This window comes from Watersipora subatra, chromosome 1, assembly GCF_963576615.1.
Source record: "Watersipora subatra chromosome 1, tzWatSuba1.1, whole genome shotgun sequence".
Taxonomy (NCBI): domain Eukaryota; kingdom Metazoa; phylum Bryozoa; class Gymnolaemata; order Cheilostomatida; family Watersiporidae; genus Watersipora; species Watersipora subatra.
This window is the reverse complement of record NC_088708.1, coordinates 38,349,794-38,377,677: the sequence shown is the minus strand read 5'-3', so window position 1 is coordinate 38,377,677 and position 27,884 is coordinate 38,349,794. Positions and strand designations below refer to the sequence as shown.

General features: G+C 38.0%; 1 protein-coding gene across 1 annotated transcript in view; it reads right to left on the bottom strand.

Moving 5' to 3' along the window:
* LOC137385680 (ras-specific guanine nucleotide-releasing factor 2-like) overlaps positions 1–27,884 on the bottom strand; it is a 72,460-nt gene that overhangs the window by 23,754 nt on the left and 20,822 nt on the right. The window contains exons 8-16 of the mRNA XM_068072204.1: positions 21,876–22,069; positions 20,986–21,096; positions 20,267–20,384; positions 15,643–15,797; positions 7,206–7,287; positions 6,850–7,043; positions 5,755–5,831; positions 2,321–2,399; positions 1,592–1,773 (exon numbers count right to left, since the gene is read on the bottom strand). Coding sequence (XP_067928305.1) covers positions 1,592–1,773; positions 2,321–2,399; positions 5,755–5,831; positions 6,850–7,043; positions 7,206–7,287; positions 15,643–15,797; positions 20,267–20,384; positions 20,986–21,096; positions 21,876–22,069 — 1,192 coding nt within the window. The remainder of the gene's footprint in view (positions 1–1,591; positions 1,774–2,320; positions 2,400–5,754; positions 5,832–6,849; positions 7,044–7,205; positions 7,288–15,642; positions 15,798–20,266; positions 20,385–20,985; positions 21,097–21,875; positions 22,070–27,884) is intronic.

Genomic DNA, 27,884 nt, shown 5'->3' with positions numbered 1-27,884 from the left:
TGCCCTCGGTGTGGGGCGAAAGTTGCAAACCATGCATGAAACGCTGTGGTAGAACCAGATGGAGGTGAGACAGGAGGACCGAGAGGAGCCACCGCTGTATGCCCCAGGTGACTGGGTATGCCTCACAAACAAACGCCGGTGACGGTGGGAAAACCCCAAGCTACAGGCGAAGTTCATGTGACCATACTAGATCCTGAAGGCCTGGGGCAATCACACCTATCTGGTGGACAGACAGGGCCAGTCTTCAATTCAGAGCAAATCGAGACTGAAGCCCTACCACGCCTGTCCAGAGAAGCTGGGGCAAGCCCCAGCCACCCTGGAGACAAGAAGGGGCCCTAACATGAAGGGAGCTCGACCCAGCAGGCCAGAGAAAAGACCGGATGAAAGCCGAGACAACCCGTTACCAGTAATGCTGTCCCACAGCTGGGAAAAACTGCTGATGGAAACCGCAAAAACCCAAGGGCAGAAGGCAACTCCCGTAGGAAACTTGGCCGAACCAGAGGAAAGGGATAATCAAAGACCAAGCTCGGCAATGACTGATCTGGTCACACTCAAAAAAATTCAGGGAGAACCGGAATCAAAACCGGAGGAAACCGAAATGACTCTGATGCAAAAAATCTTACCAGAACGTGTCTGACACAACCCGAAGCCGGCCCAGACTACTAGGAGGCTGGAACGGTACGGGAACGAAGTGTGCTACTCAATGGGACCATCAAAAAACGGTCCGGAGGTCGAAAAGGAAGGCGGTAAAACGGCTCTCCCAGCCGCTACCAAAGCTTTCCTTTTAAAGGACTCATTTACTTCGAACAACGTGAGTATGCTCAAGAATATGGACAGCGCATGTAATACCTCTTTTCAGGATTCCCTGACTTCAGTCAAAATTAGTTTGAAAGCAGCTAGAAAAGCGTTAGATAGGCCAACACCGGCGAATGTAGTGGCTTACAAGGGAGATCAGGAATAGGAGAAGGCCACTGCCGAGGCCGGCTCAAGCTGCCCCAGGGCAGTTGCTTTAGAAGTGGATGATGAAGACCTGAACTGAACCCTGACAGGAGAGGAGGTCTGACACATGGTTGCCATAAGTTCTCTCCCAAGGTCTAGATTGGAGACCGTTGTCACCAATAGAGGAGAGCGTGTTGTGGAATATGATCCACTGAGAGCTGAGCCTAGGGCTGAGCTAAGCCACGCTGGGCTGTGCTCAGTCATGCGAAATAATGAGATAAAAGGAGTTAAGCCAGTCAGAGCCAAGCCGAGCAGAGCCAAGCCAAGCCAAGCCAAGCCAAGCCCGGCCAAGCCAGCCGAGTCCAAACCAAGTGGAACAAGAGGCAGGGCTCCCCGCTATTTAAGCACGAACGTTCACAAAAGACGGCAGAGCTGTTCTGCGCCTGTTCATTACATTTTGCATGCTTTCTATCGTAACCCTTTATGAACGAAGCAGACAAATATATGTATAAACTCTTGTACTGAGTCTTGTACTTGGGGAACACTAAAGGTAGCGTCGAAAACCTTTACAATATTACCAATTTAGGTCATAATACTCAATAAACTAGTAGCAATATTTGGTAGTCGATACGTCGCTCTGACAATCACATACGTAGTTTGATCTGTTTCTCTTGTCAAGCATGATTCAATGACTGTGCTGCGTAGAGACTTGAGAATGATTTCGCTGTCTGTGAAGACTTTATATGTAAGTAGGAACGTGTTGAGAAAATCAATAGAGAGAAATCTCAGATCTATCAGTCGCTCTAACAGCTTGTCAACTGTTGCGTGTCGGATCTGTGAAAGTAGCGAATGCGACAAGAATAAAGGTTATAATATACGTTTAAACAGACATAATTACGTTAAGCTTTTTACCATAGCTGTACAAGGTTCAGAATAATAGCAATCTTTTAAGAATATAATATTATAACGAGAAAATTACTTACTTATAACAATCTTTAGCCTTAGTTCTTATACATTCAATAGTCTAGCCCAGACGATGTTAGCGAGTGTTATTGAGTGCTAATTCAAGCTTTTTGTCTCATGGTTATGAATTCTCTCTCAGATTTTTCCAGTTTTGTCAATTTAAACACTGGTATATATGTATGTAATACATGTATACCAGTGTAATACATTAGAACGGTTTTATACTTCCAAAAATCTGATAACCACAATATGTTTAATTAATTTTGGCAGAACTGATGTATGTAAATAGTGACTAGCTAGAGCTAAGCGAGTAAAATAAAGATAACCTTTACTAAAATCTCTTGTTCATAGAACAAAATGTTGCATTTCACACTAAGGATAAGCATATCAAAACTAACAGGGAGCAAAGGTGACTCACCTGTGGAATCTTGCATGAGTTATTCACAGTCCTGCAGTATTTGACTGATGAGTCATCTTTGAAAAGCTTGTGATCCATTCTGTACATATTTTACAAAGCCATTTCACACAATCTAGTATACACTACGCTATCTAGTATACACTGTAGAGCAGCTATGGCCAAATGGCGGATCTTGATTCGTATACGGATCTCTGCAGTTTTTTTGTGGATCTTCCAAGTTGACTGTCAAAAAATATTTTTGAAATATTTTTAAAAAAATTTGGTTTAAAAAAGATTTTTGTGAACTTTTCTTAGAATTTTTGTAAATTCTTTGTTTTCAGCAATGAATATTGTGAAAAACCATTATAGTACATGACTCACAAATACTCCTCTTTATAAACTTTAAGAGTCTCTGTGAGTAGCAAGAAACAGCGTTTCGATAGTATTGTGAAGTCCAAGCCCACTCATCATTTTCTCGCTGATATCAGATATATTTATTACACCACATTCATTCGGTGATTTTTAGTCAAATTATGTATAGAAACAAAGTTTTTAAAAATCATATTTGATGCTTTGTTTTAAGGTGTACACAAATAATTGCAAGTTTATGTATGGTAAAAAAGCACATCTTTAGCTCGTTGTGGATCTTTAATTTGTCAGATTTGAATGTAGCGGATCAAGACCAAAATCATTTGGGCATCCCTGCTGTAGAGTGTAGAGTGTACGATATACAGATTCGGTACATATAATCTGCTTCACACTATACTGTATATGATACACAGGGGCAGCATATATATACAATATACTAATATAATGTATATGATATGATATACAGAGTCAGTACATACAATCTACTGCAAGCTACACTTTGCATCAGCACTTCTACCGCTCTAAAGAGACCTATCGGGTTTCGTGGCGCCTTTCCTTTCTTGTAGAAAAGAACATTAGGCCTACTCAATCTACAGTCCAGTCATTGCAATTTTTTCTACTGTTATCACTCATATTTATCTACTTACCTACTTACTTACCGGCACATTTACTATTCATCTATCTATATATATATATTTCTCAAAGTATGTCGTCGTATGTGTATTCGTAGGTTTGGTTGTCCGGCTGAAGCAATTACTTCAGCATTGCACCCACACATTACAAATACCGGGTTAGGAAATTTCGATCTATGGCGTTATCATATTTGATATTTCATAACCACACGCTAATTATTTTAGCAAAGCGACCACACGTTACGAAGCTGCAAGGAAGAAATATTTTGGGACTTATTTATATGCAGCCTGATGCTTCTTCGTCTTTATTTCGTTAGGGCTTATTTGTTCAGCCCCACAATATTGACAATAGTTTATCTACGAACTTAAAATTTAAGACATTCAGTTACTCGCAATTCGAGCTCAGCGTTATTCGTTACGGTAAAACGGTTTCGCAAACATTAAATCATTTAACGATAGAATGATATATTTATTGATAAAATGCACCCACAGGTAATTACGCCCCCATAAAACATGATGCTTTTCGCCAAACCGTATCAACAAACATTTCTCTCTCGAAATAAATATTTGGTGACTGTTGTAGTGCTTTTCATTTGGCCATAACAATTTTTGTTTTTGCACTTTGTATTGATTGTATCATTACCAAATAATATGTTTCGTAGATTATATACTTGCTATTTATTTCCCATCTTCTTTTAGTTCTCTACTTATTTATTCCAGCTGCTCAGAATATTTTTTTCCACCTACAGTATGTTTTTTGGATTCTGATTTGGTACCTTGCGCTTCACAATCCTTAAATAGGAATAAATATTTTGTTCGGTTAAACAATCTTTTAACGTTATTTCTTTTAGTGTAAATTAAAACATCGTTGTTTGTATGTTCCTATCAGCGCTCGCTTTGTGTATTAGCTTTTACATCTTTCATTTTAAACCTAACCAATTAGTTATTCGTAATAAATTTCACATGTTACCACAAACATTTGGAAAATTACTATAAGATTATCTGTTAGATTATCTGCTAGAGTATCTGTGAGATTTACTGTAAAACTTATTGTATAAGATTACAAGTATCAGTTATTCCTCACTCTCTTATATTTACACAAATTTACATACTTTGAGAAATGTATACATACGAGATAGATGTAGATAGATGAATTTACACTCTCTTATTACATTTATAAACTTCGTATAACTTTTGAAGTTTATAATTATAAAGCTTTAAAGTTTGCTGCATTATCTTTTTTATTTCAACTGGCATTTTTTAAACATAATTGGAGTATAATGTCGTGTTTGAAGTTTAAACATTCATTTTCCAATCACTGTTTTTCTACCCTATTACTTAGTTTCCAATTTTTATTATTAGTATTAGTTTTTCATTCAACTATTTTTGGCAGACATTAATAATATTAATAGTTCTAATAAAATTTCAACTACAAAATATTACCATATTCTGTCATATGTTTTATCAATCTGTTAAATACTACCATATTCTGTCATATGTTTTATCAATCTGTTAAATACTACCATATTCTGTCATATGTTTTATCAATCTGTTAAATATTACCATATTCTGTCATATGTTTTATCAATCTGTTAAATATTACCATATTCTGTCATATGTTTTATCAATCTGTTAAATATTACCATATTCTGTCATATGTTTTATCAATCTGTTAAATACTACCATATTCTGTCATATGTTTTATCAATCTGTTAAATACTACCATATTCTGTCATATGTTTTATCAATCTGTTAAATATTACCATATTCTGTCATATGTTTTATCAATCTGTTAAATATTACCATATTCTGTCATATGTTTTATCAATCTGTTAAATACATGTATTCTCAGAAGTGACACATTGTCTAATACCTCCAAAGAAAAGAACCTGTTCTGCACAAAATTATTTCTTCATGATATAAGTATATAGTTTAAAAATTAAGGTGGTTCGACAAAGTTTGAAATTAATTAATTAATCTATTAATTTATTTAGACTACACAATACACTTCTCTCATCATGTGTAGTTTGAACGTTAGAATGGCAAATGTTGTTATATGCTAAATACGAATCAATTTTTCTGTCCAATGACTTTTTTATTACCCGGGCAACGCTGGGTAGCACAGCTAGTTGATACTATTAATCACCAGACCCATACACCATGTGCATGTACTCATACACCATGTGCATGTACTCATACACCATGTGCATGTACTCATACACCATGTGCATGTACTCATACACCATGTGCATGTACTCATACACCATGTGCATGTACTCATACACCATGTGCATGTACTCATACACCATGTGCATGTACTCATACACCATGTGCATGTACTCATACACCATGTGCATGTACTCATAACAACGCATACTATAGTAAATGTTCAACATATTGTTAATGTTATCTAAGAATTGGTAATTAGTGGAGTGAGAAGTAAAAATGGATTACCTGACAGACTGAGGCAGATTTGTACTAACAGCCAAGGAATCTCCTAACATGTCAGTGTAATGTAGATTCTCCATGCACTACAAAGAGAACAAAATTCATTTCCATATATTTCAATACAGCCTGAGTGATGATCTCATTGCTGTTATCTACCCTGTATTTATAATGGTTGTAGTGCTGATATGTGCAGTAGTATATTTATTTATGCTTGATCGTGTTACAGGTTAACAGTCATCTCCAAGGGAATCATGGTAAGTTTAATAAAGCATCCATTGAATACTTGAACTATTTTGGTCATCAACAAAATGGCCTATAGTAATTTTGGACTCATATCATTTGATTAACTAACCTGTAAATAAAAGTTAAATTATTATTGTGTGACTGCCTTAAACTTGTTGGGCTGTTTTGTCTTGTATTGCAAAGCCTTAGATGACTAAATTTAAAAAACTATAAACTTATTTTTAACCATTAAGTGTTTCAAAAATCAACACCTGAGACACTGTCAGTGTGTATTTGATACTATTGGATATTAAGAATGTTGACAGATATACACCATATAACCAGCCAATATGAACAATTAATAACAGCAATACACCATTTAATCAGCATATATTAACAAGTATTAACATCAATGCACCATATAGCCAACATATGTTAACCAGTATAATTAACAACGATACACCATATAACCGGCATATATTAACAAGTATTAACAGCGATACACCATATAACCAGCATATGTTAACCAGTATTAACAGCGATACACCATATAACCAGCATATGTTAACCAGTATTAACAGCGATACACTATTTAACTAGAATATGTTAACCAGTATTAACAGTGATACACCATATAACCGCCATATGTTAACCAGAATTAACAGTGATACACAATGTAACCAGCATATGTTAACCAGAATTAACAGTGATACACCATATAACCGGCATACATATGTTAACTAGTATTAACAGTGATACACCATATAACCGGCATACATATGTTAACCAGTATTAACAGTGATACACCATATAGCCGTCATATGTTAACCAGTATTAAATGTGAATTAATAGAGGCACCTCTGCCCAGGCTAAAGATACCTGACTGATATCACTGCACCAGGCAGACTTCTCATGCAGTGACGATGCGACGAATGTGAGGGAAATGGGAAGAACTTCCTTGTCTCTTGAATGCACAATAATCCTGAAGTCTAGGGCCCAGCTAGCACTGACTCTAGGCAGGCTTGCGCTAAATGCTTGCAGTACATTACCATCATAGCCTGGGAGATGATTGCCTAAATGACGATATATATTAGATTTATTTTAGTGAAAAATTGTAAGTGTATGTTTAGAGTACTATCATACTGACAAATGGATAGCCGGTTAGCGGTAGGCAAAATAAAACAAATTTTATACCGAAATATCACCATAAACATAATGTAATAATGAAATCACACCGTCTTCATCAAATGCTGTCGCAATGTCAGCGCAGGTATCTTCAATAAGGGTACATTGAGCCAATGGTAGCTTTCCATAGTTCTGTAAATAAAGTCAAGAAAAATTTAAAAAGAGCAAGAGGTAACCAGTTTTTGCTGTGATAGCGGAGAGACTGTGGGTGAGACCGTGAGACTATGGGTGGTAGTGTATATGTACCGCAACCCAGCCAATAGGTGGGACTATGGTAGTGTATATGTACTGCAACCCAGCCAATAGGTGGGACTGTGGTAGTGTATATGTACCATAACCCAGCCAATAGGTGGGACTGTGGTAGTGTATATGAACCATAACCCAGTCAATAGGTGGTACTGTGGTACTGCATATGTACCATAGCTCGGTTAATAAGTGGCAAAGTTTCTATAATATGCCTAGGGATACCATTGACCCCTGGAACAGATTAATATAAGTTTAGGCCCACCAGCCACCAGGGCTAGTTATTGCATAAGCAATGATGATGCAACAACACCATCATGGACAAACCTCCAAAGGTGCCGTCAGCCTGCAGTCTGTGTATAGCATTTAAGTGGTGACTTGTTAGCTAATACAATACTAGTGCCATGATCTTGAAAGGTCAACAAAATATTTATAGTATTTTTTTTCAATATAATAAGTAGCTGACATCATCATTTTAAATAATTGTAATATTGAAAACAATCTGTAAATTTAACAAGAGCGACAATGGCAAAAACAAATGTGAGAACAGGTATATAATATATTAGCTAATCTCACCTAGATTGTTGAAATAATTATAGGTTTTTGGATGGTGTTCATACGAATGACACACTGAATGAGCTCTCAGCTAGTTATATGAGTGTATATGTAGCTATATGAGTGTATATGTAGCTATATGTAGCTATATGAGTGTATATGTAGCTATATGTAGTTATATGAGTGTATATGTAGCTATATGAGTGTATATGTAGCTATATGTAGCTATATGAGTGTATATGTAGCTATATGAGTGTATATGTAGCTATATGAGTGTATATGTAACTATATGAATGTATATGTAGCTACATGTAGCTATATGAGTGTATATGTAGCTATATGTAGCCATATGAGTGTGTATGTAGCTATATGTAGCTATATGAGTGTGTATGTAGCTATATGTAGCTATATGAGTGAATATGTAGCTATATGTAGCTGCATGTATATGAGTGTATATGTAGCTATATGAATGTATATGTAGCTATATAAGTGTATATTTAGTTATATGTAGCTATATGAGTGTATATTTAGTTATATTTAGCTATATGAGTGTATATTTAGTTATATTTAGCTATATGAGTGTATATTTAGTTATATTTAGCTATATGAGTGTATATTTAGTTATATTTAGCTATATGAGTGTGTGTAAGTGATTATTGCTTTAGAATTATAAGATTACACAAGCACTAGCTGTTATCAACCTATAACAGGCTTCATTTTGCTGTTTTAGCCGTGCTCATATTTTTCTTACATATAAATGTTTGTTTCTTAATCAAAATATAATAGTTTTAAAAAATGGAACAGTTTATTTTTGCGGTAATATCACAAGGGGAAACATTTATATAACAGTGTATTTTTTTAAAATCAAGCTTGCAGTATAACCTACAAGAAACTTACCCTCCACATCACACTTTAGATTGTGGTTATGCTACACACATGCTGCAACCCCTTTTATTTCTCTAATTTTGACAAGACACGGCTAGAGCAGTTTTCTAGAAAAACTTTAGAGTGAACTCATTATACCAGGCCCAAAGTATGCTTACCAGATTTACCCTAGTGTATACTTCCTAAATACACTCCTGAATACACTTACTATATCCACCCCCTGAATATACTTACTAAATACACCCCTGAATATACTTACTAGATACACCCCTGAATATACTTACTAAATAGGCACCTGAATATACTTACTAAATACCTCCCTGATTAAACTTACTAGATACACTCCTGAATGCAATTACTATATACATCCCTGAATACATTTAGTAGATACACCCTTGCATACATTTACCAGATACACCCCTGAATACCATCACTAAAACATCCTGAATAAACTTACAATATACACCCTTGAATACACTTACTATATACACCCCTGAATATATTTACTAGACACACCCCTGAATATACTTACTACATGTATATACACCCCTGAGTATAATTATTAGATACACGCTTGATTATACTTACTAAATACACCCCTGAATACACTTTTTAGATACACCCCTGAATGCAATTACTAGATACATGCCTGATTACACTTACTAGATGCACCCATGAATACATTCACTAGATACAACCCCGAATACAATTACTAAATACTCCCCTGCATATACTTACTGAATACACTCTTGAAGCCAATTACTGGATACACTCCTAAATACACTTATTTGATACACCCCTGAATACATTTACTAAATCCACTCTTGAATACATGAACTAAGTACGCCGTGAGTACACTTACTAGACAAGACCCTCTGTACACCTTTTAGGTAGTATCCTGAACACAAACAAACAGCTAAACATAAACAGTCGCAGTATATTAATTATAACACTACTACTTATATGGTCATAACTGATACTTAAAGAACACTAATACTTATATGGTCATAACTGATACTTAAAGATTGGCTTGCAACAAAATTCACATTACAGTTATTTGGTATCAAAAGATTCGCCATGTCTTACTCTGTTGTGTTGTAGGTGCCAAATATGTGGAAATGTGATTACAAGCTCTTAAAAGCTCAAAAACGAAAAGCCGCCGTAGATTGGAATCTCTTGATTTCGATGATGTATCCGCGGAGTTAGGTTATTGTCTTGTCACGTATGTTCTCGCGTGAATTGAAAGACCAATAAAAAGCTCAATATAAAACTTATCGTAGCAATAGTTTATGACAAACACTTCGGGTTTTACCAAAGACCCCGTATCAAATATAGATGCTCGCTACTTTACAGTTTCAGCTTGGCCATTCCGCGAGACAATTCAATATACGTGTACATGTCTGAGTTGCGATAATAAAAAATGTCAAATTCTGAAGAGTCAAGACTCTGGCGTTTTGAGCCTGAAGTTCTTTCTGAAGAAGATCCTCAACAGAATCAAACCTCCCAGCAAGTAAGCACCGCCACTAGCCAGCACTTATGTGCCAAGCAAGCTAGTAGTAATAGTTTTAGCCAGAGAGTGATAGAACGAATATTAATATATATACATGTATATGATTTTAATGATGATAATTATCACTTCATATTGCGAAAAAATAATTACAGATTTTTCTCGAATGACAACATTAACAACTTTAATATTTAAATCTAGTGCTGCACTGATATACTGTTGGATAACATCGACCTGATGTATTAGCTATGGTTGCATAGACATATCTGTTCATTTCTTTAGGAGCTAATACCACCGGCTACAGAGTGGTGTGTCTGCAAGCGCTGTCAAGACATGCCATCTTTTCCTGAATGTTTATGCTGCCATGATGCTGAGTTTGCGCATCGTCTCCATGACCGCGGGGAGCATGAATGCCTGTGTATGCATCCTGGTGCGGACGAGCTTGTGGCGCCTGCACCCCTTGAGTTGGGGTGGAATAATTACCTGCGATATCATAGTAAGTTGAATTTTCCTTTAATGCCAACAACACCAAAGCTATGCTAATGTGTCAAGCATTATCTACAATTCTTGTGTTACACATTTAATGCATCGGTTGAACATACATATTCTGAACTCGTGGAACACAAGAAGAATTGTTATATTTGACTTGTACACTTACTACAGTAGAGAGTTTATTAGTTTTATGATTTTATTATATACAAATCGAGATTATTTTGATGATCAGCAATTATTGTTTTTCAATAATTGTTTTGGTAGATAATCTATTTCCATTTGGAGAGCCATCGCCAAATGCTTGGAAAAGGTTGTGTGCATACCGCAATCTTGTGTTTTGGTTTATGCTGCAAATCTTGTTTGCAAGTCTGCAAACTCTTCTTCATCATCCGTTGGTGGGAAAAGAGCCTGAATCTTAGACACCAAACAGGCAGGTAGAGGCCGTTGCTCACCACGACGAATTTACGGCATAAGCCAAAACACAAGCTTGCGGTATGCACACAACCTTTGTAACAACATCTGTTGTAATGGACCTCACTCTCAGGCCGTGGGAAATTAGATCTGACTGGCATCGCTTGAAGCCTTCCAGCTCCATGGCGTTAAAGCTGGTGGTCTCCGTTGACTGCAAAGTAAAAAAAATTATGACCAACAATCACTTTCACATTATTTGAATGAATTATTTAGCTAGATCAGCAACTTCATGTTTATGTATTGATAACTACTAAAAAATTTGGGTGTTTGTCAGGCTGTGAAGTAAAAACTGTTAAAGTTTTACCTTGACAAGATGGCTGCTGACTATTAAACCGCAGCTCTGATCCATCATAGTGTAGGCCCTGGATAGTGCGCAATGCCATGGACTATCGCATCTACCGTCACCTGCCAAATCAAGCTCCCAATCGATTGCTGTCATCAATCCCTCGTTATGCAGGGTGTACTGCTCAGCAATACACTGTAAAATATTGTAAAACTTCGTTATACAAGATTAATTTGTATCATTATCATTAGTCTAAGAATGTAGAATCCTCTTCCCCCTTTTTGTGTTATATTATGATGAAGAATCAGAATTTTAAATTATAATATATTTCGCTTGAAGGATGACATATTTTCATTTCAAGAAAAAAATTGTTTCTAAATGTCGTTATTCAATTAGTGTGCCTAGCTTTTACTCGCATTTTCCAAGTTTATGAGTAAATATTAACACTCACACCATGTAAGTATTCTCTTTGTTGGTAGAGGCAAACGCTGTGGCTTGGTATCGTGATGTTCAGGAGCGACAGAAAGCGGAGGTTCTGCGTAAGGCATTCGCCAGAAAAGAGCGATGCAGCTGCCAGCAGGGGGTTGATGACGTGAGCTCTGTTCACCATGGCAGTTGTTTCCCAAGTGTACGATTGGTGACAGGAGGCACATGTAACCTTAAACTCTACCTATCCGCCTTCTCGCACCATCGTGAATGAGCAGGGGAGGGCGCAGGCGTGGCAGTGAAATAGTCGCTGGAGTGCTGTCACACTTACTATTATTTTCTCCTCTTTGAAGGAGGATTCGGGTCTGAAATCACAACACAATAGTTGACTTGCAATAAGATTTGTACAACATCATTTCTTGTTATTATATCATATTTGCTTGATCAGAAAACGAATAAATATATAGCCATGCAATCATGACACAGATTTTACAAAACCTTATCAGAATCCATGATATTGTAAACATAAAAATGTGAGTAATAACTCTATGGATATTTTTTATATTTTGTCAAGTTTGGTTAAGTTCAGCTCTATCTGACATGTAATTGGAGAGTGTTTGACGCTGGCCAACATAGCGCTCAAACTCTTCCCAGTCTTCAGTGGTTGGCACAAACTCTTCATCATCTAATACTAATAGTAATCATCTAATAATACTAATATACTATTAACGATGATACCAGAAAATGATAATAACTATTTCATATAACATAATTTTTATCTATAAGTGAATGGGGTTAAGAAATTTGGTGAAATTAATCGTGAAACTTATAAAATTATTTTATCAATTATAGATTAATATATTACGTTTTACAGATAGATATGCAGTATGAATTAGTTTTGTTATTATAATAAGAATAATACATGTAATTAAAAAGATAAAACACTAATAATATCATATTACAATTAAATGACATTAATATTGTATTATTAAATATAGATTAATACAGTAGTATTAGGAGAATACTAGAAAATAACCCGAGTTACTACTACTAATACAAGTAGATCATAAAATAAATTACTCACATGCTTTGGTGACATGTGGAGTATGCAAACATGTTAGAAAACATGTCGTCTTTGAAATGGCGAAAACAAAGGTAAGAGTAAGCAGGCGAATAAATAAAGTTTGTCACATCCAGCTTCACCCAGTTGCTCCACGTCCGGTGAAGGTCCGGTCTTTTCTCTGCTCTTGGCCAAGAAAAAAGGTGCTTCTCAGCTTGGCAGCTGTACAAACACGATGTGCGCGTTAGACATTATGACGAATTGAAATTAACATCTTTAATATGAGAAAGCGTGTCTGGTATTTGCGATAGATCAAACTTGAACTGAAACTAACATTATCTGATCATGTGACTTACAAATCCCGCCATATGGCGCGAACAATTTATACAGCATTTTTCGACAATCACAGCGGACCAAAAAGCTCATCATGTTTATCAGAGGATGATATGCAATTGTTCAAGCTAAGATTAAAAAATTAAACATATTTTTATGGTAGGTTTTGAAATATCAGTGCTCAAAGTTGCAGCATTACGATGCCGAGAAAATAGACACGTAAGAACAATAGACATGGTTTTTATTGCAATCGTGAAGTATATTTGTGAAAATATTTCGACGAATAAGGATGCATGAATGTGTAAACAGAAACCATCTCTCACAATTACATCACATTTTAGCCGTTTTGGAAAACAAATCCAAACTAGGGCAGTCTCGTGTGGCTGCGATTTTCTGTTCGTTTTTTAGCTTTTAAGAGCTTGTAATCACATTTCTACATATTTGGCACTTACAACACAACAGAGTAAGACATGGTGATTCTTTTGATACCAAATAACTGTAATGTGAATTTTGTTGCAAGTCGACCTTTAATGACAGGATATTACAAGTGTAAATTGCAGTTAATACTTAACAGAATGCTACAGCCTCATGTCCCATTTAATACTTGACAGGATGATGAAGGTACTATTAAAGCTGATAATTAACAGAATGCTACAGGTGTAACCATAGTTGACACTTAAACCATAACTGTCACAAACAAGTTTTATCATATTTATTAGGTAAATCAGACATGCTGATTCCGATTTTGTACTCAAAATAAAGATTAGGCCACTAACCTTCAAAGTCATTTAGACTTTTTTAAAGCGTTTCAATGTCCGTTTCGAAAACAACACAATCGGCATTACAAGCTGCGCCCATAAATATGTGACGAAACCTAGCTTTTTCAGAAACGGAAGTTAGGAATGTTTAGTCCGATTTAAAATAATAGAGATGGGTGTATTAAAACCCATTATTAACTAAATCCAGCCTGTAAAATAATTTCAGTTTTTTATAAAAGGTACATGTATATAAACTATTTAGAATTGCTGGAAGCTTCTTACATGACGTTTAAATGGGCTGAACGCCGAGAAAAATGAGCTCAAAAAGCGCAGTTTTATCACAAGCTAGCGTTGTTATTGCGCTTTTTTAAATAAGCAATGCTAAATAGCTTATCTACCTTTCAGAAAAAACTGATATTATTTTTAAGACTGAATTTAGATATTAATGGATTTTAAAACACTCATCTCTATTATTCTAAATCGATCTAAACATTCCTACGTAACTTCTGTTCCTAAAAAGGTAGGTTATGTCACGTATTTATGGGCGGAGCTTGCTATGCCGATTGTGTTGTTTTCGAGACCGATATTAAAACGCTGTAAAAAAGCCTTCATTACTCTGAAAGTTAGTGGACTAATCCTTATTTTGAGTACAAAATCGGAATCAGCGTGTCTGATTTACCTAGTAAATACAATAACAGTTGTTCGTGACAGTTATCATGACAGATGCTACAGGTGTAATCATAGTTGACACTTAACAGGTGCTACAGGGGTAATCATAGTTGACACTTAACAGATGCTACAGGTGTAATCATAGTTGACACTTAACAGATGCTACAGGGGTAATCATAGTTGACACTTAACAGATGCTACAGGTGTAATCATAGTTGACACTTAACAGATGCTACAGGGGTAATCATAGTTGACACTTAACAGGATGCTACAGGTGTAATCATTGTTGACACTTAACAGGATGCTACAGGTGTAATCATAGTTGACACTTAACAGATGCTACAGGTGTAATCATAGTTGACACTTAACAGATGCTACAGGTGCAATCATAGTTGACACTTAACAGATGCTACAGGTGTAATCATAGTTGACACTTAACAGGATGCTACAGGTGTAATCATAGTTGACACTTAACAGGATGCTACAGGTGTAATCATAGTTGACACTTAACAGGATGCTACAGGTGTAATCATAGTTGACACTTAACAGGATGCTACAGGTGTAATCATAGTTGACACTTAACAGGATGCTACAGGTGTAAATTAGACCTACAATGGAAGTAAAAAGTGATAATAAAAAGAAAAACATACAAAATGTTGTCATAACTAGAAAAACTGTTACCATAACATCACATACATACAGTGACAAGTTTCCTGCAGCAATAGCACAAACAATGTTCTTACCTTTGTCCCTTTTCTAACTACACATATAATTACACAATTACAGCAGCCTCTGTAGGACTCACCTTTGCCAAGTGCAGTCGACCATTAGAAGTTCTGTTAGCAATCAAAAGGTGATGGGTGAACAACAAAACTCTCCTTTGAACTTCTTTTTCTTTGAAACCAGTCAGCCTCAACCCACTGTATCTTGATTTATCATGAGAAACTTGCAGAAGGTTACCTAAGGTAGCAACAACAGTCTGTTTAGATGAGGAATAGTCTACAATGTAAATTCAGATCCAACAGGCTAATAAAAAATACTTAGCAAACAGCAGTATCTCCCATGCTGAAATGTTTATACTCACCTAAAAATAACCTTCAAATACTTGACTTCATCTCTACCTGCCACTATCTGCCACAAACATGTGTACCGTGTTCCTCGCATCTACTTGTCACTATCTACGCCAAACACGCATACAAATTTCCTCTCCTCTACTTGCCCCTATCTGCCACAAACATGCTACAGCATTCCTCTCATCTACTTACCCCTACCTGTTACAACCATGTGTACAGTATCCCTCTCCTCTACTTGTCCCTATCTGCCACAAAAATGCATATAGTATCTCTCTCATCTACTTGTCCCTATCTGCTGCAATCATGCATACAGTATTCCACTCATTTACTTGTCCCTATCTGGCAGAAAAACACGTACCATATTATTCTCATTTACCTGCCACTATCTGCCACAAGCATGAGTACTGTTATTTGCTTACTACCTATCAAAGTTCTTTCTTATCTTAGCTGAGTTTACACTAAAGTTTTGTTTGCTTAGTCGACAGGGGTAGGAGTAAAACTGTAAGCAGCTAAACAACGACATCTCTCTTTCAATCTCGTCAACCTCCTTTAACATTACATCTTGCAAAATAGCCGATAACTATCATGTGTAACTCACAACATCAAGCTGAATTTCTATGTGTTTGAAAACTATTCTAATTGTAAATGTATTCATGATGTGTTACAACGGAAAAAACGATGAAAAATAAAACCAAGTCTTAAAATAACAGATAACTTGTCAAGTCAAAGTTGTCATATTATCGATAACAGCCTTCATGCCAATTTTATAACCCCACGACCAAATGAGCGGAACAAAGTTTGAGAGTTTTTATGATAAATGCATGTGCACACAACTTACGAAAATTATTCATCAACAATGTCGCAAACCCTCGTTTCGAAATCTCATCAACAAATTCAACCATCGTTTGGTAGAGTCGTTTAAGTATAACAACGATACAAAACACATAGAAACCTATTCAAATATATTACCAAGTCTTTGAAAAGTGCCGACAATATCTTAAAACTTACCCATCTGAACGGATTACAGTCATACTTCGACTTACGAGCTTAATGCGTTCTGAGACTGAGCTTGTATGTCAATTTACTCGCGTGTTGGTGCAATTTATTTATATATAGAACAACTAAATATATATTGATTGGTTTCCATATTTAAAAAAAATACAAATAAAACACTCAAAACAAAAGATTGTAACAAAAAAACCATGTTGGTTATTGTCCTAACTTACCACATGTTTTCAAAAAGCAACAAATAAGAAATAATGCAAGGAAAAGTGATTAATTAAAATGTAAAGTTAAATACATACAATAGCAGTTAACGCTAGCATTTGCCAAGCAAGGAGAGATAAGTTATCCTTTATTACAACAGTTGACTTTGATAAATTTGGATTTTATCAGTCCTAAAAAACAAACTTAAAGGCAAACCTAAAAGCAAACTTTCATTTTTAACTTAACGTAATTAAAAATTTCTTCATCGTTCATAGTTTTAAGTTTATTGCTAGTTAGCTAATTTTTCCTGAGTTTCTCTCTCATAACCAGCCAGCCGTTTTAAGATAAACCTACCTAAGGACGTTTGCCTTTGTAGTCCTTTCAACATGTTGCTATTAGGACAAACACAAGTGTGGTCACAAGCCACGACCACAGGCCGACCACTAGCACGAAAAGCATGACCACTAGCCAACTTGCCCGAATGTCTATTTTTTATAGTCTTGATAGATAACACCAGCCTTTTCACATAGCATCATTTATGTTACGCTATCACCAGCCAATTGTTTGTCTTTTATCCAAAGCCTGAGCAGCTTCTCCATCAGCGATCGTGAAGATCGCTGCGCCGTTTAGAAACTATGGTTAGTCCTTTTGCAAACTAAATGCCTTGAATATAATCCATCTGTTTGATAACCGTGGATGTATTTCTGTCATATTGCTGAGCTAGCTCAATCACGCATACACATTTCGCATATTTTCCAATAATTTTCCGTTTAATATCAATTGTTATCATGCACTTTTTCTTTGCATTATCTTTCATTTTACTGGCAAACTTTCGGTCTACGCACAGTACTTTTAATTCACATAATTCTGCACTGAAAATTGCGCACAAAAACACGGTATAAAGGTATAACCTGAGAAGTTGAAAAATATGGAGTGATGCTGTTCTCATAAAAGACCTCCGACATACTTGGCAACTGACTCATGCGCTCATATCTCAAACATGGCTCATATGTTAGTGCTAAAACTTGGTTAAAAGCTAGCTCGTATCTCAAGTTTCTTGTACGTTGGGGCACTCGTAAGTTGAAGTATTACTGTATACACAAATAGACAGTTTTATTTGGCCGAAAATCATTATTAAAACTTGCTAAGCCTTACTTTTATCAAAGTTAAGACCAAAAATTGAAACGCCGAACGACAGAGAATAGAACAATTAAGTCGTGCGCATTTCATGAAAAATAACGTGCACATTTAACCAGTCTATAGAATTGTCGAATTGCCGAAGAATTCTGTAATTAACGTAGGTGTACTGAAATCCTTTCATTTTTGCCGACTTCAAAGTAACTGACATTTTAGACACTTTTGAGTACTTTGGTATTCTAACTGATGTCCAACGCAGTGTAAGTAAGGGAAATGACGATGATATTTTTTTCTAACGATTCTTATGAGATTATTACAATATCTAATTATAAGTTTAGATGACTACAGAACAATGACTATGTAGTACAGATTTTCTAAAAATCTATATAATAATCACAACTTCTTGATATTGTTAGCTATGACGTTTTGAAATGTAAACAAAATTGTGCATTGGTTTTATATTATTACTATATTAATAATATTGGTTATTCTAATAATATCAGCGCATTTTACTTCTAATATTGGCCAATATTAAATTTATCCTATTGCAGGGGGAGAGATATAAACATATAATCTTTTTCTTTCATTATTGCTATTTGTTGTATATAATAACAGCCACACCCAGTACATTAGAGCTACCATTGCAGTAATCCTATTGCGCTGCAGTGCGATTTGACTGCTAATATTGCATTTCTCAACCATCAGTACCCTTTATTTTTTTCCAATATCACTTTGTTCGTGGGCTGTATGACAGTGAAATTTCCAGTTATAATATAAAACTATATAGATGACATCATTAAAGGAGCAAAATTGTAGTTAGAAAAAACTTGCTATTGCTTGACTTCAGATAAAAAAGTTGCTGCTTGATACTAAGATGTATTCTCTCGCAAAATAAAATAGTTTCAAAGTGTGTGTTTTTATTTTAGAAAATATACTTTTGTAAACTCAAGGGTGCTCGGCTCATGTTTTGTCTCCACACCTTCTCTCTTCTCACCGTCTCTCTTCTTTTTTTCCTTTTCCTCACCGCACTTCACATAACTTTCTCTTATCTTCTTTGCTCTCCTTCACCTTACTTCATCTCACTTTACATAACTTTCTCTCATCTTATTTCCTCCCCCTCACCTTACTTCATCTCACTTTACATCACCTTCTCTCATCTTCTTTCCTCTCCCTCACCTCACCTCATCTCACTTTACATCACCTTCTCTCATCTACTTTCTCCTCCCTCACCTTACTTCATCACTCTTTACATCACCTTCTCTCATCTTATTTCCTCTCCCTCACCTTACCTCATCTCACTTTACATCACCTTCTCTCATCTTCTTTCCTCTCCCACACCTTACTTCATCACACTTTACATCACCTTCTCTCATCTTCTTTCCTCTCCTTCACCTTACTTCATCTCCCTTTACATAACCTTCTCTCATCTTCTTTCCTCTCCTTCACCTTACTTCATCTCCCTTTGCATCACCTTCTCTCCTCTTCTTTCCTTTCTCTCTCACCTTAATTCATCTCACTTTACGTAACCTTCTCCCATTTTATTTCCTCTCTTTCACATTACCTCATCTCACTTTGTATCACCTTTTCTCCTCTTCTTTCTCCTCTTGTCCAAATGTTCAAATAGTGTCATTACCTAACTATAGTTGACCTGCACTCACTTTTACCTTTGAGCAGACCAAAAACTAAATGAATGCAATATGTGAACACGCAACATGTGAACAAGCAACATGTGTACACGGAACAGGTGAACACACAACATGTAAACACGCAACACATGAACACGCAACACACGAACACGCAATATGTGAACACGCAACATGTGAACACGCAACATGTGAACACACAACATGTGAACACGCAACATGTGAACACGCAACATGTGAATTTGCAACATGTAAACATGCTGCATGTGAACATGCAACATGTGAACATGCAACATGTGAACATGCAATGTGTAGTCAAATCCTGCAGTAATTACAAAACTATTTTGACAGATTCTACCTTAAACTTTACCTTGTCGGACAAAAACCTGACTTGTATCTAGTAGAATATCACAGCCCTCTGTAATCATTCTTTCTATAGCTAGGTTTTTTCTTATGTTTTCCGTCTCACTCACTTCGTCATGCATAGCCTGAGAAAACAACAGAAACAACCAAAGATGTCAGTAAAATCATTGTCAACACAACGAACAGCAGCACATACAGGTTATATAAGTCTGGAACTCAGGATAAGCTCACACATCATTGCTAGGCTTTGTAACAAAGCTAAGAACCTTAGGATATACTCATAAGATATGTAATTTTGTGAAACTAGGTAATCATTTCATGCCTAATGTTATTGATGATCAAAATAGATCAATTTGACTTGCAAAAACACTCACAAGAAAGAAGCTTTTGACTAACTTTCTCTCAACTTTGTTTATTTGGTTAGTTGTGTCCTTTTTGTATAGCAAGATTAAAAAGCTTGCCAGTTCAAACATGGTAACTTCAACTACTGTCCCAAATTCAAAGGTCTTATCACTTTGGCTTTCAACTGTTTAGGGGGGCAAAATAAAGATAGGTGATAATATATGCATAAAAAAACTGATGCATAAACAAGCAGACTAATTCAAGTGATAGATTTTGCCTACCGACAGACAAGCTACATGCTGTGCTGCTTCCTTGTTTGTTTGTACTAGAAAGTTCTTAAGAATGAAATAAAAGAAATATAGTCAAGGAAGTGCATTGGATTACCAAAGAGAGCTCTTCCAGCTTTCCCTTGGCGTATTCCAACTTCTTACGCTCGATGTGCTCATATGGGGTGTGAGCAAGAAGCTCATGAAGAGCTAGGATATACTTTGGGATCTGCATAAGATACGTACAAAACTGGGCTCCAAGTCTCTGCAGCAGAACATATACCACATACCCACGGACATAGACATATCACATACATATACCACGTACACACAGACATAGACATACCACATAATGTACAAATACCACATACACATGAACATAGACATATCACATACAGATACCACATACACACAGACATAGACATATCACATACATGTACAACATACACACAGACATAGACATACCACATACATATACCATATACGCACAGACATAGACATACCACGTACATATACCACATACACACATACATAGACATACCACATACATATACCACATACACACGGACATAGACATATCACATAGATATACCACATACACACAGGCATAGACATACCACATACATATACCACATACACACGGACATAGACATATCACATGCATATACCACATACACACAGGCATAGACATACCACATACATATACCACATACACACGGACATAGCCACGCACTAAGTAGTTCAGCCTCAATCATTTTACTAGTGCTACATTTTATATAAAAAGCAGATAACTCTGCTGTATACACGCTTTTAGTCCACGCTACACATTATGGACTCATTGTATATCAACTGAGAGATTGTCACTATTGTCACAAAATCTGTGTAACATGAGGCGTATAATCGGTAGAGGCTTTCCTGAACACCAACCCTACTCAAAATAAATATTAAAACAAGAGCTACTCTTTCAAACAACAAAATTCACAAAAATGATGTCAAAAAAGTATGTACCTGGTGCATAGGATAAGTGAGGAAGGTCTCCAGCACTCTATTTTCACATGAAGGTTTTTCCTCAAACCTCTTAAGGAGCTGATTAAACTCTGGTCTCTGCTTGTACTCAGCGAGCACTTGCAGACTGTAGTGGTGATTTCTCACATACTCCTGATAGATGCCGAGCATAGGCAGCAGCATGTCAAACAAGTCACCTATGCATGACATCATACTTTTTATCTGCCCCAAGTGTCAGTCTATGTCAATGTCAAACCAGTTGCTTGCACTACATCATCATTTCACCTGACGTACAGGGATTTTAGTGTTAGCAGTTGGTTTGGGTTGTGGAAATAATAAACCCCTACCCCTTATCAGAGAAGCAGTTTGACTAGTATAACTATTGTCCAGCTTTCACCGAACTAAGAACAACTCACTGTTACTATTACCTTCATTAAAAAAGTTATATATTCACAATGTAGCAGTAAATAACATCTACAACACAATTCCGAAAAAACATTTAAAATTATTTAAAGGATATTTGACAGTTTGAGTTGTTGTTGTTGAAAAATGGAAATCCATTCCTGCTTGTTTTTTTATTTGCCCACTGATTTCCAACAATTTCAGACTTCCTAGATATCTCCCTTTTAGGGTCAGCATGTAAAATATCTATTGACAACAGGGGTTGATAATGAGGTTTTCTAGTAACCATAAAAGTGGAGTTATTCTCTACTCTGCAACTATGCCAATGATTTGAATACAACTCCAAATAAATTCAATACAAACAGTTTTAGCATTCGCTGTACTGGCCTGTACTATATGTTATGCAGAGAATACTCATTATGACAGCCTTGAAACATTAACTATCTATTAAGGTCCCAGGCTACAGTTTTCAATAAAGCATCAAAATCCATATTTTTACTCATTACTAATGAGATTTTTATAGCAAGGTTATGGTGTGCTACCCTACAGGATGAAAATATTCGTTGGTCATAAAAATTTGCGATTTCGCGAACAGTCATTTTCGCGAATTATTAAATTCCGTGAATAATTAGTTCTATTTTTAATCACAAGAGAGAATAACTACTGCATCAAATTGGAAACTAGTCGTTAACCTAGTTTTTAATATAAATACTAAACATAATTGAGTTCCAAAACATTTTTAAAATCATTGCCTGAGCTTTGAGCTAACACCATTGCCAATGCATCACATTTATTTACAAAATTATTCAAGGTTGTCATAAGATATACAGAATGGCGTCATCGCAAAAATAGCCGCTAGGCAGAAGTACTAAACGTAGCCGAGTTCCAAAACTTCTTTAAAATCATCGCCGGGCTTCGAGCTTTATTGCCATTGTGTCAAACTTTACAAAATTATTCAAGGTTTTCACAAGTTATTCGGCATGGCTTCAGCATCGCAAAAAAGCTCTCTGCACTGGTTTTGGTCTACCAGCGTACTTAATGGCGACCTCGCGGGTCGGCTTACATTAATCTTGCCGTGCACTATAGGTAATTATCTGTGATAATGGAAGACTACGTCAACCCTAAGGTCCACTGTCTGATTAGCTTGGGCCACCCTCTCTTTCTGTCATTAGGTCGTCCCAGCTACTGCACACTAGCTACTGACCCCGTAGTCAACTAGACGACCGATGATGCCTATACTAGTCGTCTATCAGGCATTAATTATTTTACTGACTGCTCAAGCATGAAATGAAGAGAGTGTGTATATGCGTATAATTGTATTTGCTATCTTACGAACTACTGCCCCCACTGCGGACTATGCATTCCTTTATATAGGTTGTTATGTCAAGCGTGCAGCTCGCCCATGTAAGGGCATAATGGCTATATATGGTAATGATGACCATATAAGAATAAACTACTTGTAGGTTGACTAAGAATATGAGTAAGCATGCACATTAACCAAACTGTATAATATGGATAGTAGCAAATCTGCCACATATGCCGCCCCTATAGATGGCTATCTGTCTATATATAAAAAAAATAAAAAAACGAATAATAATGAGGTGATAAAATAGAGAAGGAAATGAGTCTAAACCACTTGTTACTGTCGCAGTTACGGTCTGGCCTCTTGCTGGTCGGCCAGCTTTTTTAAGTATGCGGCTGGTGTTGACTGAATGACTAGGGCATGGAAGCACATTTCAAACTAGCCGCTGCCAATGACATCATCGCTCCCGGATTGTTTAATTGGATAATGTTCAATTCATACTCTCGCAGGTGCGGAGGCAGGTTCTTACTCTTCTGAGGTCTGCTAGCATTATCCGGCTGTCGGTCGGCAGTTAACTCCCCTGCTTCTGCTGTTGCTGGAGTGCAGTTTTCTGTATCTCGACTTTGTTCACTGGAAGGCCGGCCTTCCGGGTTGTCTAAAATTCCCCTAGGAAAGGTTCCATCGTCACATTCGGAGTTGTCTTTCCAACTTGTCTTTTCTGTGTTTTCACCTTCTAAGATGGGCTCTGGATAAGTTTTCCTGTGGTTTTTCTTTACTCCACGCATATTAGGTATTCTACTAGGCTCAAGCAAAACTGAGGCTCTTCTATGGTAGTTACTGCATGGCTTGTAAGCTCTCAACCAGTATTCAGACTGTACAGAACGCTGTCCCCGGCGTTTGATTGTGTACGTATGATTTGGAAAGCTTTAGATTACCCGGTAAGGCCCAACTCTCTTGGCCGACAATTTGGAGTTCTCCCCCTTCCGTCGACGTCTGCAGGTCATCCAGACCACGTCGCCAGCCTTGAACAGTGGTGGTTCAGTGGTGTTTTCAGCCACGATTTCTAACTGCCTCTGTCTGAGAATCTCATGGGCTTGTAAAAGCCGATCTTAGATTGCAATAGCGTACTCATTCGTACTCTGAAAAGATTCCACTGAACTCCCATGTTGGAGTTGGTCAGGGAGGCGCAACTTCCGACTGAGCATCATGTAGTTCAGAGTTTCTTTGGTAGCTGAATGGGGAATCTCCGTCAGTGTTCTCATTAAATGTGGTAACACGAGACCCCACTCCTTCTGTCCTCTTCCAGTAAGGAGGGCTCACAGGGAGTCTCCGAGTATTCTATTATTCCGTTCCACTATACCGTTACCTTCAGGCCTGTATGGAGTCGTCCTTGACTTCTCGACCCCCCCAAAGTCGACACAGCTCCTGGAATAGGTCAGATTTGAACTGGACCCCCTGATCAGTATAGATTATTTATGGCAATCCGAAATAACTGAAAATCCTTAATTTTAGCGTACTGGCCACGGTAGGCGCGGTGGCATCTGGGATTGCAATGGCGTCCGACCACCTAGTGAAGTGGTCGATCATCACAAAAGCCTAGATGTTTCCTCGAGTTGTTAGGGGTAAGGGTCCGAACAGGTCTACAGCCAATCTTTGCCACGGTCGACCAGCGTAGAGCCTCTGTCTATTGGAGGTTGTTGCACCTGTGCCATGTTTGGCCTGTTGGCACAATTCACAGGACATTACTGTCCGACGTACGTCACTGGTCATCCCTGGCCAGTACCAGTCCAACTGGACCCTTTTTAGTGTCCGATCTATGCCCCTGTGGGCCTGTCTATGTGTCTCCCAGATTAGGTCTTGCCGCACAGGTAAAGGGTAGATGGTGACTGCTTTGCTTCTACCGCTTCCTGAAATTGTTGCTGTCAAGACCCCGTCGGGATCGATCCGTAGTTGCAAAAACATGTTGGCTAGTCTCTTCAACTCTGGGTCGCCAAGTTGTAAAACTTAGGCATCTATGAGTCTGCCAGTCAACACTGCCTGATAAATTTTCCCGATTGCCGTCTCAGCTTTCTTTTGTAGTGCAACAATTTCACCAGCTTTCGTCTGTACGGGAGGCCGTTTTTTTTTAATAGGGGGACGCTGACCTAAGCCTTGGTTGACCTTCTTGTTTACACTAGGGTCGACCTCTTGGATTGACCTGGGGCCGGCCTCCTTGTCTTTCCAAGGCCCGCTGTTGGGTCAAACCTGGTCGATTTCCTCATCTGCCGAGATGCCCACTGCTTGGTTCCTCCTTCTCTGGGGTTTTCGGGACAGAAATGGACACTCAATCTCATCAAGGTTTCTTGTGGGTACTTGACTTGGAGGAATCATCCCCTTTTGTAATTCTTTACAGATCGCTGAGCGGGTAGGCCCACCATCTCGTCTATCTATTGAGGTACATTGCTTGCAGTCTTCACATTGTTGTCTACTCAAGCCATCAGCATTTCCATGCTTCTCTTCCTTTCGGTGCACAATCTTGTAGCTGTGTTCTGACAAGCTTTCTAACCACCGAGCTATCTGACAGGAGGGTTCCTTCCTCCGGTGCAGCCAGACTAGAGAAGCATGGACGGTCCTGATGACAAACTCCCAACCGTACAAATAGGGCCAGAAATGTTTCATGGCTAATACCACAGCCAGAAGTTCTCGCCTCGTGACACAGTAGTTTCTCTCTGCAGGGGAGAGTGTCTTGCTGTGATAGGCAACAATTCGCTCTTGTCCTTGCTAGACTTAAGACAATACAGCCCCAGTTCCGACGTTGCTGGCATCTGCATCAAGTATGTACTCTAAAGTCGGATCTGGGTAGCCTAGTACAAAGGCATGTGTCAAGAGCCACTTGAGATGACTGAAAGCTTCTTGTTCTGGCTGAACCCACTTCCAGGTGAACCCTTCTGCCGTGAGTAGTGACAAGGGCTTGGCAACCGAAGCGTAGTCGGGCACGTACCGATGGTAGTAACAGGTAATGCCGAGGAAAGCCCTCAGCTGAGTTACATCAGTTGGCTCTGGACACTCGTGGATCGCTTCCACCTTTTCCGGATCTGTGGCTAAACCAGTTGAACTCACCACATGCCCAAGGTACTTCACTTTTGTCAGCATGAGGGTACATTTAGATGGTTTCAGTTTCAAGCCGGCTTGTCGAAGCCTGTCTAATACTTCTGACAACCTAAATAGATGACTCTGGAGGTCGGCTGACATGACTATGATGTCGTCCAGATACAGCAAGAGTGTCTTCCAGTGGAGCCCTTGCAGCACTCGCTCCATAAGCCTCTGAAACGTGGCAGGGGTCGACGTCAGCCCGAATAGCAGCACTTTCCATCTCCAAAGCCCACTTCTCATGATGAAGGCTGATTTCTCTTGAGCTCCCGGCAACAGGAGTACCTGCCAATAGCCGCTCATCAAATCGAGAGTGCTGAACAACTTGCTACCTGACAGAGCATCCAGACTGTTATCGATCCGAGGAAGTGGATACGCGTCCTGTTTAGTGACCGCATTCAACCTCCAATAATCAATGCAGTCTCCAGGTTCCATCCTTCTTCCTGACCAGGACTACACAAAAGCTCCAAGCTCCATGTGCCTGTTCTATCATTCCTTGTTTGGCCAGTTCAGAGACCTGCCGATCTATTTTCGCTTCCTTCTCAGGGCCAACCCTGTATGGGGTCTGCCGAATAGGTTGAGCATCCATTATCGTGGGTATCTCATGTTGGACCAATGTAGTCCGACCCACATCTCCATCTCCTTTACTGAAGACATCAGCATACTGATCAAGGAGCCTAGCTACTTGTTGTCTGTCATAGTCACCCCTGCAGTGCACTATAGCTTGGCTATACAGCCCTGTCACATGATATGCCACCTTTTGGTCGGGCCGGATATCCTGGCTTGGTCTTGTTCCCTTTGGGCCCCCTCCGTCTAGGGCTGGTCAATTTCAGTATCATCAACTCCTGTGTAGCTGCCAATCCCGGTTCCTGACGCTACCTGTACAGGAGAGTCTGTAGGGTTCAAACAACGCAGGGCAACTCTTCCCTTCTCGTCAGGTAGGTGGAGGCTGGCAGCCGCTATGTACCAATCTTCTGATCCTTCTACCATTCCTAAGGGTTGGTATGTGTGGGTCGTGATGCGGCATGTAACCACCATCTCCGACCGAAATTGAAGTTTCATGGTATGGACAACCTGCATCTTGCTCACCAAGAGTCGATCGTCTCGATCTATGCAGGTCAGCTTCTGACCATTTACTACCAATGTGGATTCCTTGAATTTCATCTCACAGCATTGGT